The 20,958-nt window shown below is 47.6% G+C and overlaps 1 protein-coding gene across 6 annotated transcripts in view; it reads left to right on the top strand.

Annotated features, from left to right (window-relative positions):
* Nucleotides 1–20,958, top strand: part of CUX1 (cut like homeobox 1) — a 375,241-nt gene that overhangs the window by 159,602 nt on the left and 194,681 nt on the right. For all 6 annotated transcript variants that reach the window (XM_060125030.1, XM_060125029.1, XM_060125028.1 and 3 more), the window contains exon 3: nucleotides 14,597–14,644. In XM_060125030.1, coding sequence (XP_059981013.1) covers nucleotides 14,597–14,644 — 48 coding nt within the window. The remainder of the gene's footprint in view (nucleotides 1–14,596; nucleotides 14,645–20,958) is intronic.

Genomic DNA, 20,958 nt, shown 5'->3' with positions numbered 1-20,958 from the left:
GAAGTAAGGCCTTCGGGTGGGAAAACAAAGAAAACTGAGATCAGATCCGGGAAAGAGGGACTCTCCTGGTGGTCCGGTGGCTAAGACTCCGTGTTCCCAATGCAGGGGGCCCAGGTTCGACCCCTGGTCAGGGAACTAGATCCCACATGCCGCTACTAAAGATCCTTCAGGCGGAACCGAAGGTCCCACACGCCGCAACTGAGATCTGATTTTTTTTTAAATTGAAATATAGTTGATTTACAATGTTGTGTTAATTTCTGCTGTACAGCAAAGTGATTCAGGTGTGTGTGTGTGTATGTGTGTGTGTGTGTGTGTGTATATATATATATATATACACACACACATTCTTTTTTTAAAATCCTTTTCCATTGTGGTTTATCACAGAATATTGAATATAATCCCTTGTTCTTTACAGTAGGACCTTATTGTTTATCCATTCTGTATGAGATCTGATTTTAAACCTTTTCTTTCTCGGTCTCCCTGGTGAAATCTGTCCTTGTTTTATGATTTGCCTGCTGAGTCCAGGATCTGTGTGTAGGGTCTGTCTCTGCCCCTTTGGTGCTGGTTTGAGGTGATGTTTTGTTTTGTTTTGTTTTTCATGGTTCTGACTTTTATTCCTTTTTGAGTAAGTTTGGTAGCATACATATATTTTTTTAACATCTTTATTGGTGAGATGATGTTTTAAGTGTCCCCATTATTGTCTGAGATCTGAGACTTTATCTTCTGATTTACAAAACGTATGAATGTTCATTACAGAGATTTGCATTTAAAGAAGATAGTAATCAATCACCTGTAATCCAAGACATAAATGTTAGCGCTGATGCTTTAGATCTTTCTCATCTTTTTTGGTTCATAAATATTACATACGTTAAAACAATAGAGATTATGCTGTACATATCGTTTGTAGCATGGTTTTCCCGCAACCGTAGTATCTTATATAATGAAAAAAATGTAAAGCATGTGGTGGGCCAGTAGGTTTCCTGCTAATATTTATTGTACTTATAAAATAATTCTCCTTTGGAGACATATGTCTAGTTGAGCTATGCATTAGCAGGTACCGTATTTATTTTCTTTGTGGGCTGAGCACAGGCTGAAATAATGCCTGGCTGTTTGCTTGGCCCTGTGGACGGCACCGAGTCTGGGGATTCTGCCACCGGGGAGCCACAGCAGGGGGTAACCCAGTTGCTCTGTAAACCTTAAGGTCATCTTACTTTTTTGAGCTATCACTCAACCCTCATCCTTAATTTTTAAAAGAACGCTTTTGAGGTTAAAAGGATATAATTTATTTTAAGCCGAAGAAGTGAAAAATAAGCCCTAATCCCATTCATCTACTGTTTAACCCTCACATAGTTCTCACCATCCTTTTCCAAACACGTACAGATGTGCGTTTATCCATTTTTACAGCGTGGGGGTCATACTGTAAACCCATCTTGCAGTTTGTGGCTTCTTTTCCCCTCCTTCTCCCCATTTAACCCCTGATCATCCTCCAGATGTGGGATCAGGCGCCCCTTCCTCCGTCCTGCAGGAAGTGCCTGCTGCCCCAGCCAGGTCGGCTTCATAAACGGACCCCCAGCGCCACGACCCTCCTCCTTACAGGGCTGACCGCGTGGAGTGCACGCCTGTGGGTGGTCAGTGACTGACGTCCCTCTTCCTGCTGAACAGGCGCCCCACGAGGTGCAGGGACCGATTGGTTTCGCTCATGATTGAAGGAGCACCTGTAGCGGTGCCTGGGGGCCTATAACATCTACTTGACAAATATTTGTTGAACAGGTGGCAGTCGTGTGCCTTAGTCCGTGGTATCAGCCGTCCTTTGAAAAATAATCTTACTGACTACCTAATGTGCCGCTGTATTGCTTTACGAACGTTTATGTAATAAGTAACCCCCTACTGTCGGCATCTACATTATTTCTGGTTTTTCTCTCTTCCAAACACATGCTAAGCATTCTTATACATAGATCTCTGCCTACATCTCTGATCTTCCTGATGGATAAATTCCTAGAATTAGAAGCACTAAACTGAAGGCTTAATCTGCGTTCTAATCCAAAATAGCTCGTTTGTCTAAATGTCAGCAGGGCCGAAGGTCCAGAGTAAACGACACGGTGCGGGTGTGCGGGGAAGTGAGAGTCACGCTTCCTGGTTCCTTCCGGAGGGTCCCAGGGTAAAAAGGCACTTCAGGCACGTCCCGTCTAGCACGTGGATCCCCTTTGCAGCAGGTCCCGTGAAGGGTCAGCTTGGCTGTGATTCTGGGAAGAGCATCTTTTGTTCACTCATTCGATCCACAAGTATTCACGAGTGTCTCCTCTGGGCCTGGCACCATCAATGGTCCCAGGACTGGAGTCGGGGTGTGTAGGCCCCTCAACAGTCTACTGGGCATCTGTCTAGACTTGGTTCATCATTCGCACTAGGAGGTAAGCCCCAGGAGGGCAGGGACTGCAGTGAGCTCATTCACTGCACGGAGTAAATGCTCAAATGGTTTTATAATACATTACGTGTATAATACGTGCTTCTTCTCTTTGACAAACTCAAAACCTATTGATGTGTAGATACATAAAGAAATCACAGCAGTATTTTCATAGTTCTGAAATAAAACTCAAGGTTTAGACACGAGCATTTTTTTCAGAAAGGGACCTGGAAGAATATTTTGAAATCAGACCTAAAGGCAAATCAGACATAATTAGAGAATTAGAGGAACCTGAGGTGGCCTCCTTCCCGGCCCCACCACTGAACTCCTGGCCAACAAGAGTCCTGCAGGAAGTCTCTGCGCCACCGGCAGGCGTGATGCCATCTCAGGCCAGGAGAGCCAGGTGCCACGAGACGCAGGGGAGGGTTCCAGGGCCCAGAGGTGGCTGGCTGGCCCAGCTGCTTCAAGGGACGCCAGCAAGTCATCAGCGGACCCACAGGCCTGACCTCTGGACAGCGACCAGTTCTCCGCTCCGAGACTAAAACCTTAAAGCTGCTATTTCTCAAACATTTTGGTCTCTTACTATTGAGGGTTCCAGAGAGCGTTTGTGTCCGTGTGGATATCTATCAGTAGTGACCATGTTAGAGATGTTTTGAAAGCACAGAAATCACAAGCACACGTGCCAGCTCTTCAGGGGGATGACATCATCACACGTGACACAGTGTCTGGAAAACTCCACTGGGCATGTCTATGAGAATGAGAGCGGAAAAGGAAAACAGCAAAAATAGTTCTGACCTCATGGACCCCTGGAAGGGTCTGAGGCATCCAGTGGTCCCAGACCCCACCGTTAGGGGCATTCGGGCTCTCCCGTACCACTGAGCTGCCGCCACGTGCTGCCTTCAAACCAGAGCCTCTGTGCATCTCGAACCTGTGTCCCAGGCACCATCCTCAGCCTTCATCACCTTAGGGCCAGGTTGGGGCATCACCCATCTGATAAACCTGCCACTTTTCATCGTCAAACGAGTTTCGCTAAAGAAGACCGCCACTGGCTGTCACCCAGGAGCTCAACGGTCCTCTGCGCTGCCTGGCTCCTTGGGTGTCCATCCTCTGCCTGCGGATGCCCTTAGCTGGTCCTTGCCACTCAACCCCAGGAACCCTCCGTGCAAGCCCTGCACGAGCTCCCCTCCGCTCAGCTCCACAGAGCCAGGCCTTCCCATTATGCAGTTTTATTAGGCACAGCGCTGAAGACACATCCATCAGTATTAGAGCCTTTCTGCCGAGATACAGAACATGTTTTAAATGGAGCAAAGAAATTTAAATGGGAAGAAATTATAGCATGAGTGAGTTTATCCCTTTCAAGGTAATCTTACTTAATAACCAAAAAACTCACAAAGATGTGCATTTTATCCAGCTACAAAGGCGGCGTGGCAGGTTATATATTGTGGTAATTACATGTTTGGGGTTTCATTCCTTCTTTCAACTCGATTTCTATTATCTCAGAAAAATCAACCATTGTAGAAAAAGGACTATTCATTTATTTCATTGCCGGGTGGCCCATACACTGTAAAAATAGGTCAAGAACCATAATCTAAATTGACTGCTGATAAATAATTAAAGCTAATGGAATTTTCTCAAATCTGTGAACTAAAGTCTTTGAGAAATTGCCAGGACATACTGTCTGCTGTTGTATAGAAAGATATTTTTTATTTAACACTTCAGCTTAAATGCCGTTTAAAATTACTCTTTTCTATCACAAAGACTGGAAGGAGTATGTGTTCATCTCTAAAAGTAACCAGAAGTAGGGTGCTCCATTGATAGCTGCATGACTCATCTCCAGATGATGAGGGTGGGAAGCGAAGGTTTCAGGATCCTGGAACAAAGAGAAACTTCACTTTCCACTGAACTGCATTTTAAGTTGAGTTCTACGACGTGTGCATTATACAATATATATTGTCTTGCCTGAAAAACTTCATACCTGGTCTGTGCTCTTGTATACACGATAAAGGGAGAATTCCAGCCATCTTCAGTGACATAAGTACCAAGAACTATCTTTCTTTTGTGGATAATTATGATTCTCTCATTGATGCCATTAGGACCTTATAAAAATACACTTGACAGATATGCAGAGAGGTTAGTTTTGGAAGAGATGGCTTATCAATACGAAAGCAGATTGGCATACTGCAGTCAATAAGGCTGGCCCTAGATGTGACACACTGGTAGGTTTTTCTTTATCATAAGGATGATTCGGCCATCAGCAGGATATTCTAGAATCCCAAGGACATCCGAAGGGAGAATCAGTAGCTAGATGCTTTTGAACAATATGTCTTCAGTGTTTGGGCTCTAAGTTGTAGAAAGGGGGTCGTTTTCTTGTTTCAGTTTGGTTAAATATCTTGGTTGAAAAAAAAGTCACCAATTTGCTATTCTTACTTTTTAGCAGAGTTGCAGTTGTTAAACTGCAGTACTTATATCCAATGTTGTCTTTACTGTGTTTTAATGTATTTGTAAATGATGGACCCCGTTTCTGAAATTACACTTCTTTGCATTTCTCTTTATGAAAACACTCTCTATGGAAATTTCTTGATTTAAAAAGAAATCATTCCATTCAAATGCTCCTATCTGGCATCTGTATAATCTATATATCTAGCGCCTAGAACCTTTATTCTGGGGTAGCCAAGGTCTCTGGGAGGTGCAGTGAGTATTGTCCGTGGCCGTTTTGCGGACCCCATTGCTTTCTTCTTCTCTAGAACTTTGTTCCAACACGACTGAGGGCTTCTTAGGTGCTGCTCGTACAATGTGTCCAGAATGGGGAGCATGAGACCCTGGAGCGAGGACCCCAGCGAGGGCTGTGCCGAGATTTGTCACACAGGAGTGGGGAGAGTGGCACTTGGTCCAGAGAGAAGATTCGGGGCGCAGAGGAAGGTGTTGGAAAGACATGAGCTGGGCCCTCAGATACCTGCAGGGCTCCGTCTCCAGGCCCAGAAGAGGAAGGCTCAGCCATTCTCGGTCCCCTGCTCAACCCGGGGGTGCGGGGAGCCGCTTCTCTGATCTCCCTAAGAAAATGCGTTATTAAGCAAGTCACTGACAGTGCAATCACTTCGAATCTGATCTTTTTTCTTTTCTTTTTTTTTTTTTTTAAGTGATTTATTTACCAACAAATTGCTACTAGTAATAACATCATTTGTGCTCAGGAGAGCTTCCCTCTGAGCGTCAGCCTTTGGTAGGTGGTGCCTGGAGCCGGTATTTGAAAACTCCCGATTCCACAATGAGGCACAGTCTCGCACCAGGACTGTCTCGGGAGGGACAGAGTGGCCTTGGGAGGGTGAGCCGTGTGGCCAGGACACCACGGGTCGCCTACCTCGGGCAGGAGATTGGACCAGACGACCCTAGATTTCCAGGTTAACCCGATGAAGGAGACAATTAACTAGTTGCTTGGCTGTAATTTAAGAGCAGCAGTCCCTCACCCCAGTCTCGTAATTCTCTCCGGGCCTGTCCTATGTGATTGGTCAGCGGAAGGCTTCGCGGGTCTCAGTGAAATATAGTGTTTTGGAAACCTTTTATATTTCAAACATACACAGGCCAAGGTGAAGAATACAATGCACCCCGTGTCCCATCCTCCATCTATAATAATCATCCGCCGATCAACACACACTTGTGTTATCCTTATTCTCACCCGTTACCCCTTCCCATTAAATTATTTGGAGACAGAAACCATATTTCATCCATAAATATTTTAGTAGGCGTCTCTAAAAGACAAGAGCCCTTTTTAAAAAACGCGGCTGCACTACCTAAAGTACAGGCCACGTCACTGAAAAACAAAAACAACTTGGGATCTGTTTTAACTTTAGTTCATTGTGTGGCCATATTTTATCAATTATAATACATACACTTTTACACATTTCACCGTCTTCAACATTAGAGCGAGGATGAAAATCAATGACATCACAGTTGAATAAGCAGCATTTTTTTCCCCTTGGGGTGGCATGAAACAACAGTACCTCTTACACTTGACGGTATCAAACTTAGTGAAATAGGCTATGTTATGGAATGATTTTCTTTGAATAAACACCTAAAACATTTTCCAGTCAGAATGTCCTTGTTTTGAGGCCTGAGTAACGAGGAGGGATTAGTGAATTCATATGGAGATATTTTCAGCTCCGGGCGGGTTTGTAGCACGGGACCTCCCGCATGCATAAGCATTTCCTAGGGTTTTAAATGCCGGCCAGGCTTATATTTTTGCCTGGCCCCTGTCAACGGTTAAACTCCTCCGCCACCTGAACACAGTGAAGGAAATGGGAGCTAAGACCAGGAGAGGGGGGAGGCCGAGAGTTACCCCGGGCCAGGGTGGTTCTGAAACAGAAGCCGGAGGGATGAGGCCACTTCCGCAGATGCCGCAGGGCTGGGTCCCTAACGACTGCTGTACCCGCACGGGGCGGGGATGCTGGCAGCCCTGCGGGAGCCACAAAGGAGAGCCTTGAACAAACAGGTACCCTCCACGCTGCCCCCAGCGCTCTCGGGGAGACCCTGTTGTCACCGAAGAAAACAGGGCCCCGCTCCTGGTCTGTGCCACAGAGGACAAGGTGCCACTGAGATGCAGTCAGACGGTCGGAGTCTTCAGTGTAGGCAGAGTCGTTCCAGAGAAACACACCTGAGTTACAGAGAAGCAAAAGGGAGAGGGAAAAGGGCATTGTAAAACTGAGTAGAACATGTCGGGAAATCTGGACTTTAGAATCTTCTGGAAATAGAGATCATTTTATGGCTTGGACGCATTTCCCCCCCTCCCCCCCCCCCCCCGAGCCATGTGGCTTGTCCCCCACCAGGGATTGAACCTGGGCCCCGGCAGTGAGAGGGCCAAGTCCTAACCACTGGACCGCCGGGGAGTTCCTGGAAGATGCATTTGTAATTCATAGCCTCTTTTTGTTTACACGTGAGGCCTGGCTATTCCCCTTCATCTGCTTGTCCTTCCAAACCTAAACAGCCATGTCCTGGGCACCGTTCCTTCCAAGACTCAGAGGTGGGCCCGGGTGGCCACCAGATTTGAATCCACGGTATGAGATTCTGTGATGCCGGCCCTGGCATCACGTGTCAGTGTGGATGGGAGAAGCGTCATGGGTATTGGGAGTGCCAGGTCCCGAAGAGGGAACAGAGCCTTCCAGAGACCACCCAAGTGCTCAAAATGGGCAGAGAGTCAAAGATTCAGGCCATCTGGGTTCAGAGACTGTGTGTCTTGTGTTACTCACTGCCACCTCACAGGTGTGACTGGATCCTGCGTGGTGATTTCATAATTTCATTTCTGTTTTGCTTTTAAATCAGAATGGTTTCTCCAGCAGTAGTCATTAGACAGAAAATTCCTCAATAGCATTTTACTGTTCAGTTTTCTGACCTGAAAAATGAGTTGTGAATCAGTGGTTTGGAGACTAATGAAAATGCTTTTCACATAGAAGCTCCTCTCGATAAACATCGCTTATTATTTGCCACGTGCTCCAGGGAGAGAAGGTAGCAATGCAGTGCTCTGGTTTTGCCAACAGACATCCGATATTAATAATCTCAAGGGCATCGCTGTCTGCGTGTTAAGATGTTCGCTGCTTTCTGCTCAGTAAATGATACAGAATTGAAGAAAATTTGAAACAGCACTGAAAAACCTGTTGCTAAATTAAGTGTGGTAATCCTACATTTAAGTTTCTTGACCTTGTGTTAATTTCCTAATTCTCATTCACGCCAGTGGGTTTTTTGTTTGTTTTTTTAAATTTATTAATTAATTTATTTTTGGCTGTGTTGGGTCTTTGTTGCTGCGCACGGGCTTTCTCTAGTTGCGGCAACCGGGGGCTTCTCTTCGTTGTGGTGCGCGGGCTTCTCATTGCGATGGCTTCTCTTACTGTGGAGCACGGGCTCTAGGCACGCGGGCTTCAGTAGTTGTGGCTCGTGGGCTCTAGAGCGCAGACTCCGTAGTTGTGGCTCAGGGGCTTAGTTGCTCCGCGGCATGTGGGCTCTTCCCAGACCAGGGCTCAAACCCGTGTCCCCTGCAATGGCAGGCGGATTCTTAACCACTGCGCCACCAGGGAAGTCCCACCAGTGGGGTTTTGATTGGCGTGGACCCCGTTTTCTTCAGTTTGCAGTTGCACAGAAGGGCACATGGTCCCCTGCAATGACTGGGAGTGGTAACAGCCGTAGCTTTTGGTGCTGTTCAGAGAGCAAAAGAGCACCCTGTTCTAAAAGGACAATGCAGGGACGTCTCTGGAGGCACAGTGGTTAAGAATCCACCTGCCAATGCAGGGGACATGGGTTTGAGCCCTGGTCCGGGAAGATCCCACATGCTGCGGAGCAACTAAGCCCATGCCCCACAGCTCCTGAGCCCGTGAGCCACAACTACCAAAGCCTGCACGCCTAGAGCCTGTGCTCTGCAACAAGAGAAGCCACCACAATGAGAAGCCCGCGCGCCACCACGAAGAGTAGCCCCCGCTTGCCGCAACTAGAGAAAGCCCGCGCGCAGCAACAAAGAGCCAACGCAGCCGTTAATTAATTAATTAATTAGTTAATTAATAAAAAAGGATGGTGCAGCCTGTCATGTCCTCACTAACCAATGAAGGAGCGGTCCACGGGTCAGAAGTCAGCATCCTTGGTTCTGGGTTCTTAGTTTGGTACTAAACCAGGTAATATTTGGAGGTAGCAGCATAAGATAAGGAATTTCTCAGAGTGCCCAAAATAAAATGGGAATGAGTGATTTTTTTTAGCTGGTGACTCCAAGTACATCCCTTTGTGTGTGTATGGGTGTGAATATTTAGGGCCTTTTTTCTCTCCAGCTGTCTTCAGATAGATGTGTGTGCTTGAGTACAAACACACACATCCAGCTTTAACATCTTAAGAGGTTATTTTAGCAGGTCTGCCGTGAGACACGATTATGCCCAAAGACACGATTTTTTATACTGGGCTGGTTAAGACCGGGGCAGCGGAGACCAGTTTACTTTATTTACTACCATTATGAGAGGCGTGGCTCTTCCACCGTCCAGGAGCGGTCTAGAAATACTTTTGCCATCTGCTGAACTTCTCAAAGCTGGTGCTCTCATGAGGCTGGCCCTGTGCAGTCTGGCGGGGCTCGGGGTGGACCCGGGGCGAGCCGAGTAAGAGGCACTCTTTTGTGGGCTGAGCGCCAGGGCTCCCGGGTGCCTGCCCCCAAGGCTGCACCTCCACTCCGGCTCTCCCTCCTCTTGTCTTTGCAGGGTCTCAGATGCCTTGGCCCCCTACCAGCTCTCACATTCCATGACCCCATCCAGCTTCGCCGTTTCCCCTCCGACTTTGGGCCCATTACAAGCCTTTTCAGTGGTCCGTGTGTGCCCCTCACAGTGCTGGTGTCCAAGCTGATGGATTCCTTTACAAAATGTCCATGTGGCGTGGGCCTTGGGGAGAGCTCTGGGTTCACATCCTGACTCTTCCCGCTGTGCGACCTTGGACAAATCTCCTTCCCTTTCAGAGCCTCAGGCATCCCTGTCTGTGACGTGTGGGTACCAGTCCCTTTGGTTGGCAGAGTTATAGTGAAAAGCAAAAGAACGTCCTGTATCTGAAGCCCCTCACTCAGACACTCGCCAAATGGGACCTGTCATTAACTTCCGCCCGCGACCCCCTTCCCCGTGGGGCTCCCCAGCCCTGTCTCGCTTCTTCCTCCACCTCACACTCACTGCAGCCTCTTCCTCAGCCCTCACACGTTGCTTTCCAGCGCTGCCTGGATGTTCGACCCGACGGTGTTCCCAGGCCCGGCGTCTGTGGCGACATTTGACACCAGTACCTTTTCCCTCCTGAAACTGCCCCCTTTTGACCTTGTGTCCCCCGACTCTCCTACTTTTCTGGATTCTGGCTCTTTCACCGCTCGCTGCCTCTGGCCGTCAGGGGGTGGGGGGCTCGCTGGCCTTAACCGTCTCCCCCAGGAGAGCCCTGATCCGTGAGCACATCGCTTAGCCCCGAGCTGCCCGACGTGGTGGCCACCGGCCACGTGCGGCTACGAGGGGCCACTTGACATGCAGCCAGTGCAAACAGAGAGGTGGGGGGATGCGCCCCCGGTTTCAAAGACTTAATGCCGACAAAGAATGTACACTATCTCGTTAATAATTTTTATACTGGTTACATAGAAAGTGACAATATTTGGGGTATATTGGGTGAAGTGAAACTAAAATGGGTTTCCTCTGTTTCTTTTTGCATCTCGAACGGAGCTGTTGAACGTTGTCAGTCACGCAGGTGGCTCGCACTCTGCTGGCAGCGCTGGCCTGGGAGATGGACCCCGGCCTTGAGGGCTCACATCCAGGCGGGGCAGTCTCTCACTTGCCCGGTTCTTAACACACTTTGAGAGATTGTTTGCTCTTTAATTTATTTGCTCACGCCCCCATTCCATGCCCTGGGAGTTCCCCCTCGGTGTGACCAGCCCGTTCTAGGCAGAGGCAACAGAGGTCTTTCTGCTGACCGGCCCGTGGCCTCAGAGGGTGCCGTGTGCACCAAGCCCAGGGCCGCCCTGCAGCCCTCCCTGCTGTGCGCTGTGGGGAGCAGACTGCGTGGGGGGCCTCTCCGGGACAAGGGCCCTGGCGTGACTACAGCCAGCTTCCGCAGTCCCCACCCTTCTGGATTTCAGGCCCCTCGGGCCTAGGTTTCCTCAGCAAAATATCCCCCGGCCCCGCGTTGGATGCTGGAGTTTGAGGGGGGGCGTGACCAAGACCCATCCCCTGCCCTCATGCGAGCCCCAGTCTGGAAGGAGGAGGGCACGTTCCTCACTCTGATCACAGCCCCCTTCACAGGCTCGGGGTGAGAGGGGGCGGGAAGCGTATCCCATGCCTGACATCGGAGCCTGGCTGCTTCCGGTTCTGCAGTAGCCAATTCAGGTGTGTCGGAGGCCTTAGGGGTCCCCCTTTCAAGAGCCCGAGGGCCATCGGGTGCCACCAGCTGTCAGGTGGAGCAAGACAGGCCCTCAGCCCACGCCCAGGGCTCCCAGACCATCTGAGGCCTCCCTGGTAAGTCAAAGGCCACCCGAAGCACATGGCTTCCCACCAGCAGTTGGGAGGCAAGCGTTGCGTAGAGGTTCTCATCCTCGACCTGTTCATGTCTTATTTTTAAATTCGATTAATATGAGTCTGTGGCCTTTTGAGGGGAAGATTCGCCACAGCCCCGTGCGAGCGAGGGCGCGCACCGTTAACGCTCTGTACCCCCCACCTGTGGTCGGTGTGGACCCCGGGGATGCCTGACACCTCATTCACGAGTCGCCTTCCTCACAGTCAGCCTTTTGGGAAATCAAACAGCAAACTCCATCCATCGTCTTGTGTTTGCAGTTTGTGACCAAAGTACCTCAGTGCAGTCATGCTGCCTGCTTGTCCCCTCCTGAGGGAGGCAAGGGGACTGGCCCACCCCCCTCAGAGTCCTGAGGGCTGTTTCCACCTTCACGTCCCCCCCCCCCACACACACACACACAGAGAATCCAGGCCATGTCACCCCCTCCCGGGGACACAGTGAGCTCCCTGTGCGTAGACCTCCCAAGTAGTTACCTGCAGTGGCTGAGTTTCTCCCAAAGAAGCCAGGCTTATTCCTCGTGATGGAAACGTAGGCTTTACTGACCCTGCCTGGGGCCAGCCCGTAATCTTTCCTCCGTCACTCTTCACCCTCGGCAGCCTCTTGCCCCTCACTCTCCCTTTCGGTGTTCTGTCTTATCGTCTATGTTGCCAAAAAGCACAGTGGGCTAAATGAGATAGTGCATTAGTTTCCTCTTGCTGCTGTAACAAACTACCAGACTTGGGTGGCGAGAACAATGGAAGCTTGTCATCTGACAGCGCCAGAGGTCAGAGTCCAGGATGGGTTTTACCGGGCAGAGCTGCGTTCCTGTAGAGGCTCCAGCTTCTCAGGCCGCCTGCAGGCCTTGGCTTGTGCCCTCCGTTGTTCTGACCTCCGCCTCCATCTCACATCCCCTCTGACTCTCACCCCCCTCCTCCCTCTCATCAGGACCGTTGTGATTACATCAGGCCCACCTGGATACTCCAGGGTCATTTCCCCAACTCAGGGTCCCTAACCTAATCACAACTGCCGAGTTCCTTTTACCACGTAACCTAACAGAGTCACAGGTTCTGGGCATGAGAACATGGACATCTTTGGGGGCCGTTACCGTGCTCACCGCACATAGCCTTATTTATTTAAGAAGAGGCTGGCAAAGAGTTTGATTATTTTTTTGCCATGGAGTTTGGTGTAAAAATAGAGAAAATGACCCAATGGAGGAACAAAAGGACTTCTCCAAGGAAGTCGCCTTTAAGGACGCAACCTATGGGAAAATGTATAATCAAAGGGGAAACTATAATTCCTCTTGAGCAAATACTTTCACAGGTTACAATACAAATCAGTGTGGGTTAATTATGTTTGGCAAAGAGCTTATGGTACAGCCCTGTCTGTTAGGTCACTCTGCAGTGGTGGAGATGTCCTGTGTCTTTGCGGTCCAGTGCCGTGGCCACCAGCCTCATGTGTCTACTGAGTACTTGAAATGTGGCTCCTGCAACTGAGAAGCTGACTTTTTAAATTTAATCAAGTTACATTTGAACATAAAGAGCTGGTGACCACTGTATACGACCGCATGGGCTGGAACAAGGGAGCCTCACCTGGGTCTGTAGGTAGGCGTTAGGAAGCCCTCAGTGAAGTAATTTGCAGAGTTTTCTCCCAGAGGCGAAGGTCAATAGCTGTCCTCAGATTCTTAGAAGGGCTTCCTGACGCCAAAATGTCACAGGCCCCTGTCCAGAGGGAAACCACAAAGAACAGTGGAGCACAGGATACCTGGAGCCGTCGTTCTTCCTAACGCCGCAGAGCTGTGCGCTGTGGTCTCGAGCTGGATTCAGAGCGTGGGATGGAGGCCCCTTTCGTTTGGGTGCTTGGCCAGAGGAACACAAAAGGCAGTTACCAAAAGAGCAGACGCCAGCGAGCCCGTGTGTACACACAGCTCAGCTCAGGGCCTGAGTAGGCCCAGGGCCGGAGCTACGTAGAGAGCTGCAGCGTTCCAGAGGCAGAGAGGCCAAGGATTCGTGTCCCGAGCCCTCTCCTTGGCCCCTACAAAAATCCTACCTGTCTTCCCAGCTCAGATGCTGCCTCCTCTGCGACACTGCTCTTCATCTCTTTAACCTGAATTTATCCTTCCTCTTATGTTCTCCCACAGCACAGGGGCTCTTTTCCTGAAATAATGTTTTACTTTCTCCCCATGTTATGGTTGGATTGGTACACCTTTACCAATACTAGGCAGTTTTACTTGGGCGTCTGCATCGGCCTCGGAGCTTCAAGGAAACGTAGAAGCTTAGGCCTTGGCCCAGACTTGCTGAACCGGGCCTGGCACATAGATCAGGCTCAGTAAATACCTTATATGCCCCAGCTCTCAGTAAAGGAGATGTTGCCTTATACGAGTCCTTTCAAAGTGTTTGAAGTATTTTCTCCGTTACTTCATTTTTTTTCTATTTTTTAAAAGTTGAGATAGAGTTGACATGTAAGATTGTGCAAGTTTGAGGTGTACAACATGTTGGTTTGTACAACCACTTATGTATTACAGTATAATGGCCATAGTAGCATTAGCTCACACCTTTATCACGTCACGTCGTTAGTATTCCTTTTATGCTGAGAACAGTTAAGATCTAATCTCCTAGCAGCTCTGAAGTTTATAATACAGCGTTGTTGACTATAATCACTATGTTGTGCGTTAGTCAATTACTTCATTTTAAATAAGATAAAATGTTCGCAGGTTCTGAAACGGGTACTGGTGGCTTAGGATAAAATTTCCAGTGACTATCAGACATGGATTCAAAATCCATGTATCTCCCATGCATCGTGCCCCAAAGTAGCAGCTAAAATGCAGGATGGTGACCCCAATCCACTTCAGATACAAGCAAATCAAACCTACCTTATAATATTCGATGGTATTCTAAGCAAATTGTCTTAGACTGACACCAGCAAAAACTGTAGTCCACAGCACATTCAGGGAAAATAAAGCTTAGTGGTGTTCTTAAGTGAGTTCATTTAAACAACGGGGCACAGTTGGCATTATTTACGTGTATGAGGGAGGGAACGGGGCAGGAGAGGCGCCGGGATTGCTTTATGTAATGGTAACCAGCACCACATTCGAAGCAGTTTTTAGGAGACCTTAACGAATGTTTCCTTCTCTTTTCTTCTCCCATGGCTGCTTCCTGACCCACCTTCTCACTCCAGGATTTGCGCAAGCAGGTAGCGCCGCTGCTGAAGAGCTTCCAGGGGGAGGTAAGCGTTTATGTTTCTCTCGCATCCTGAGCCGCCTTCCTCTTCATCACGCTTTCTTTCTGTTCTCGTAAAGTAAGTGCCACTGGCGGAAGGTGCTTGCTTGGAGGGAGCCTCCCCAGCCGCCCCGACCCATCCACGTGCAGGTGACGGGCTCCTCAAAGTGAGGTTTCCACCGATTCCTCCATTACAGCCCACGTGGGAGGGGAGGCGGGATTCGGGATGTCAGAAGCGGCGGAGGAATCCGGGGAGTGGTGGCCGGCGTATCGCACTTCCCACGGTGGATTGGGCTTGTTCAGACCCCAGCCTCGGAGCCCACAGACCTCCCGGAGCTCACTGGTCCCCTGAGCTGGATGGGGGCTGCAGCCACGAAGTCTCCCACACAGAAAGGATGTGCTCTGTCAGTCTGGTGCCTTCCTGCACAGCCGTGGGGGAAATAGGAACTTCACAGGCAGAAGCCACGGGGAGTAGGTTTGGGCTCAGTATAAGGAACGTTTTCTCGTGGATCCTTCCAGAGAAGGGCCAGGCAAGGTGGCAGGCAGGCGGCCAGTCATCTGAGACCTGTGTGCCCTGAATGCTGTTCGTCACAGGTTATGCGGGCGGTCTGGGTGGGTGACACGCCTGCTCCTTCTCTGCCGTTTGTGTAGACACTCGGTGAACTTCAGAAAACCAGAAACGATGTTAGTGTCGGGGGATTATTCGCTCCCCGCTTCTCCTGTAGGAACGATGACCTAGTAACAGCAGCGAGGGGGAGCAGGGCTGTTTTCAAGCCCTCTAAGGAACCCACGCCGGTGGGGCCTTAGAAATTTCGTGTCCCTGCAGCTTCCCAGCTCACAGAGAGCCCGGGAGGAGGGGCTGGATGTGAGGGGGAAGTGAGGGGGCGAGTTGGGGAGTGCCGAGAGGCTGGGATCCCGGCCCCCCGAGCTCCCAGCAAGAGATCGGGGCTGCCGTTTGGCCAACTCTTCAGTGCGCGGGTGACAGCAGAAGGTGCGGGATCCAAGGAGGCGGCGGAGGGCGGAGGGGCGATTCCCGGACGGCGAGGGTTGCATGTGAGGGCAGCAGCCGCTGCAGATTTGAGAGCAGTGCAGGCGGGGCTCCTCTCTCTGTTTATCATTTCCTGCCGCAGGAAGTCGTCCCCCGTGCCTGGCTCCCAGAGGCACAGAAGGACATCAGTAGCCCAGGTCTCGGAAGGACTTGAATTGCCCTTTCCTCAGAATTACATGTCCAGACCCTCATCTTCTGAGTAAAGCCATCACCTTACACCTGCCCACGTGTGATCGAAGCTCTTCTTCTACCTGTTCAGCAGCTTTTGTGAGACCCATCAGCTTAGTGTTTCTCTGGTTGAAATAGCTCAGGGTGCTCTTTCTGTTGGTTGCTTGTTTTTCATTCTTTCTGAAAAATTTCCAACCTACCTAAAAGTAGAAAGACTGGTATAACGAAGGGCCGAGCGCCCTTTACCCAGACTCCTCACCTGTCAGCGTTGTGCCACGTTTGCTCCCCTCCCCCCACCCCTTTGCTCAACATTTGGAAGTGAGTTGCAGCCAGCCGGCCACCCCACACCCTCAGCGGCATGGGCGTCTCCTAAAATTAAGGGCATTTCCACAGTAACCCCGAGTATCACAATTGGGAAAATAACACGAATTTCGTAATATCTGATATTCTGTCCAAAATCAAATTTCCCGTTACCCCTAAAATGTCTTTTATAACTGCTCTACATTGCATTTGAGGGATATATACACATATATATATCTCTTTTAATATAGACACTCTCTCCACCCCCTCACCTTTGTTACTGATTTTTTTTTAAAGAATCTAAGCCAGTTGTGTAGATTATCCCACATTCTGTTGGGGCGATGGGCTTACTTTTGGCAACATATATTAAATTAAAAATGCCTGTGAGACATCTAGGCTTCCTATTTGCCTGATTTTTTTTTTAAGGCTATTTGAAAAGTAAATATTTTTATAGCACCGTTAATATCTACCAAGCTGCTGCTAATTGCTATATTTATCTTAAATAATGTGTGCTTTCCAATAAGCTGATTTGAGCAGAGGGGGCTAAATCCTGCTCGTTTCTGAAGACTGAGCTTGCATAGCAGCGGGTAACTGCACGTGGGGACCACGAGTGCAGGGATGACCAGGGGCAGCGTGTCCTGATGCTTAGATGGGGCGGGACCCGTTGTTTTTCTAAAAAGCCACCTTCTCTAGTAACCAGAGGCTCATTCTCGTACCCATCACTTGAGTGTCTGCTGCTGCAGTTTTATTTATCAGATATATTCTTTGAGTTCATCCCGATGTGCTTGAGTTCCCCTAGAAGAAAGTACCGTGTGAGTGAAAAGGTAATCTTCGCCTCAGAATTTGTACAGATTTCTTCCTTACTTGAGATCCCCAAAAGAAAAAAACAAAACAAAATCAAAATAAAGTTTTCGGACAGCGAGAAATTCACAGACAGAGGCTTTTAGAATTCCCGCGTGAAGACTTCTTTATTGTGTGTCATAACGTCACGGGAAACGCTAGCCGGGCCAGGGTGCCGTTCACGACCTTAGGTGTTTTCTCACGGTCCTCGGTGTAAATCCAGACGCCCCCCTGCCTGTGGTTTGTGGGGCCCACGTGGTTCACTAACTGCTCACCTCTCTAGGGTCCGCTCACTCCTTCCTCCTGTCCCAGCATACATGGCCATCCTGAGTCTCTGACAGGTCCTTGTGCACTGGGCGTCCTCACTGGCCCCCAGGCCTTTGCACGGCTGACCTGCTTCCTGAAACGTTCCTCTTCCTTCCTCTTTACCTGGCTCACTTCCTCAAGGAAGGTCTTCCCTGAGCCCCAAAGGATGGGCCAGGTACCCCCCCATCGTGTGCTCCGAGCTATTTGTGACACATTTGTCATCATACCCGAGAGCCACCTGTCACTTTGTCTCGGTTCTCCTTTTGTCTGTAAAATGTGTGAAGGCAGCCACTGTATGTTGTTCTGTTGGCCCTTGTGTTCCCAGCACCCGACGCAGCAAGTGAGAAGCAAAAAGTGTTTGGGCTCTCAAAGTGGTTATTGATAAATGATGGGACAGCCAGGTTCCCCCGGGGGCAGTTTCTAAAGCACTTTGCCTCTCTCCTTTCTTCAGGATCTGTTGCTGTTCATAAGGTGAGAGGGACCCTGGAAGGTATGCTCGGGAAATACCTTTAGAAGAAACTAGGAAATAACGATTTGTTGCCCTTGATTGAAAGGTTTGGGATCATACAGTCATAATGGTTATTCATAATTGTTATAGCAAAGTCATCAAGTTTAACTCTTACACCCAGCCAGCTGATTGGCGAGCCAGAGGTGGGGAGGGTCAGTCCAATTTAAGGTTTATTTTAGTCCAGTAATCAGGCAGTCCCTTCAGTGAAGTGACAGTCACACTGTCTAGGAAGACGCTAAGTCTTCCAAATTGCCTCCCCCGCTCCTGGCTCCTGTCCCTGAGGAGGGTCCTCGTGCAGAGGTTGAGGGGTGAGGAGTCGGCTTAGGCCCCACTTCTCTTGGCTGTAGGGGAGCTGCGTATTTAACCCACGTGTCCTCAGGGAGGAAAATCCTCTTAAGAAATAACTTAGTTGCTTATATTAGAGGGGAAATAAAAGACTAAAAATCCATGAGCTTAGCATCCAGCTTAAAGAGTTATAAAAGCGTGATAGAATAAGCTCAAAGAAAAGAGGAGGAAGTAAATACAAAGCGCAGTAATAGTGTATAAACTAAACTGAATGAAAAAGAAAGACAGACCCAGGAAAGAAAGAGCCCAGAAGTTGGTTCTTTGAAAAAACTACTACAGTAGACAAACCACCTTCCTAAATCAAGGGGAAAAAGGCTGGGAAGGAAAACAGGGTAACTTCGCAGCTGCAGCAGAGATTAAAGAGATAGTAAGGGAATATTATAATCAATTTTATGCCAATGAATGTTAAAACCTAGGCAAAATAGACAAATTTCTGGTATGCTGTGATGTACCAAAGCTGATTAAAGAAGAAGTAGAAAATCTGAATAGCCTTATAACTGTTGCAGAAATATTTCCACAAGGTCTAGACAGTTTTATGGGAGAGTCCTATCAGTCATTCATGAAACAGATAGTTCTCTTCTTTTGCACTTTGGGAAAATTTCTTTTCCTTCAGAAAACAGAAAAAGAGAACACTTCCTAACTCATTTTATGAAGCTAGTGTAACCTTCATACCAAAACCAGACAGGAACAGTATAAGAAAAGAAAATTAAAACCTGTCCTGTTTATGAATAGATATGCAGAAGTCTTTAAAAAAGTATCAATAAGTTGACTCCATCAAGCCCCATGTATCCCAAGAACGCTGTGTGGTTTAACAGAAAAAATTAGTTATGCAAGTTAGTAATAACCATTCTCAGATTAAAAAGGAAAAATCTCAAAAGTTACAGGAAAAGAATTTAGTAAATTTCAACATTCATTCACGATTTTTAAAAAAAAAAAACTACCAGCAAACCAGGAATAGAGGGGAAATTTGTTAACCTGGGAAAAGGCATTTATCAAAAACCTACATCAGTCGTCATATTCAGTGATGTTAAAAACATTCCCTATGAAATCAGGAACAAGACAAAAATGGCTACTGTTGCCACTTTTATTTAGCATTGTACTGGAAGTCTTAGAAGACTAGTCTTCATGGAAGACTAGAAAAGGAAATAAAGTACAAGTATTAGAGCAGAAGAAATAAAACTGTCATTTTTCAGGTGAGCCTCAATTATGTAACAAGGTTACTAGATACAAGATCAATATAAAAAAGTAATTGCATATCTCTACATCAATAGGAAACTGAAAAAGGATACCACTGCAGATAGCAACAAAAAAATAAAGGATACCTAGAAGTAAATATGACAACACATAGGAACTCATTCTGGAGAAAAGTATAACATTCTTATTGAACAATATTAAAGAAGAGTTAAATGGAGAAAGTCAAGGTGTTCAAGGAAAGAAATTCCCACTACTGTATTATTAAAGACATCAGTTTTCCCCAAATTGATGATAGAGTGAGTCATTGTAGTTTCAATCAAAATTCTAACAGTATTTTTCATGAAACTTGAAAAGCTGATTCCAGAATTTATATGCAAGAGCAAATGGTCAATAATGGCAAAGATAATAGTAAATAAGAATAAGACAGAGAATTTGCCCAACCAGATTATCAAAGCTACAGTAATTGGCACAGGGACAGATAAATACACCAGTGGGACGTAGTAAAGAAATCAGGAACTGACCTGTGCCTATACAGAAGCCAAATATATTGCAAACATGGCATTGCAGATCAGTGAGGAAAGCGTGGACTTTTCAATAAATGGTCTCCTGACCATTGGTTATCCTTATGGAATTAAATGAAATTAGATCCCTACCTCACACCATATGCAAACACAAATTACAGGTAAAGACTTAAGGTAAAACTTTCAACCTTCCAGAAGAAAATATAGAATATGATGACCTTAGGTTGGGTAGGATTTCTGAAACAGGAAACCATAAAGGAAGACATTGTTACATTCAACTACATTAAAATTTTAAAGTAATAGCTTTCTTTTTCTCATGGAAAGACAGCCTAAATGAAGTGAAAGGCCAGCCCAGTGCTGCTAGCTCAGTTTCACCTTTATGAACTAGGAAAGGGCGCCACCTCCCTCAAGACATTTTCCTTATCTGTTGGAAACTTATCATAATAAAGATTCAAACCTATCTGAACGTTTTTTCATAATAAAGATCAAATGCCCCTGATGTGAATGTTGCCCCCTTGGACCATACTGTGAACCCATCATACATGGGGTAGTTGCCACGCACATAGCCGACAAAGGATTAGTATTCAGGAATTTTTTTTTTTAACTTTCACCTATTAATAAGAAAAAAAACATACATCCCAATAGGAAAATGGGCAAAACCATGAACAGCGTTCTCAGAAGAGAAAATCAGAACGGTCAGTACACATGTGAAGAGATGCTCAACCGTATAATCAAGGAAACACAAATTAAAATAATCTAAACGCACCTTATGCGTATCTACCAGGCTGGCCAAAATTCAAAAGTCAAGATAAGTGAAGAAACGGGTGCAACCTTTTTGAAAACCTATCTGGCATCAGATTCTCCAGCTGAAGAAGTACGTATACTTTGACAGAGCATTTCCACTCCCAGACATACACCCTAAATGAGCTTAAACATGGGCCCCAGGAAACAAGGTGAGGAATGTTTGCAAATGATAAACAAGTGGAAACAACCCGCTTTCCATCAGCAGTAGGAAGAATAAGTAAAGAATGATGTAGTCGTACGGTGGAATACAACACAGCAGGGGAAAGTGAATGAAATGCAAAATGGTG

The sequence above is a fragment of the Lagenorhynchus albirostris genome, chromosome 15 (genome assembly GCF_949774975.1).
Source record: "Lagenorhynchus albirostris chromosome 15, mLagAlb1.1, whole genome shotgun sequence".
In the NCBI taxonomy this organism is placed as follows: Eukaryota; Metazoa; Chordata; class Mammalia; order Artiodactyla; family Delphinidae; genus Lagenorhynchus; species Lagenorhynchus albirostris.
This window is presented reverse-complemented; position numbering and strand designations above follow the sequence as displayed.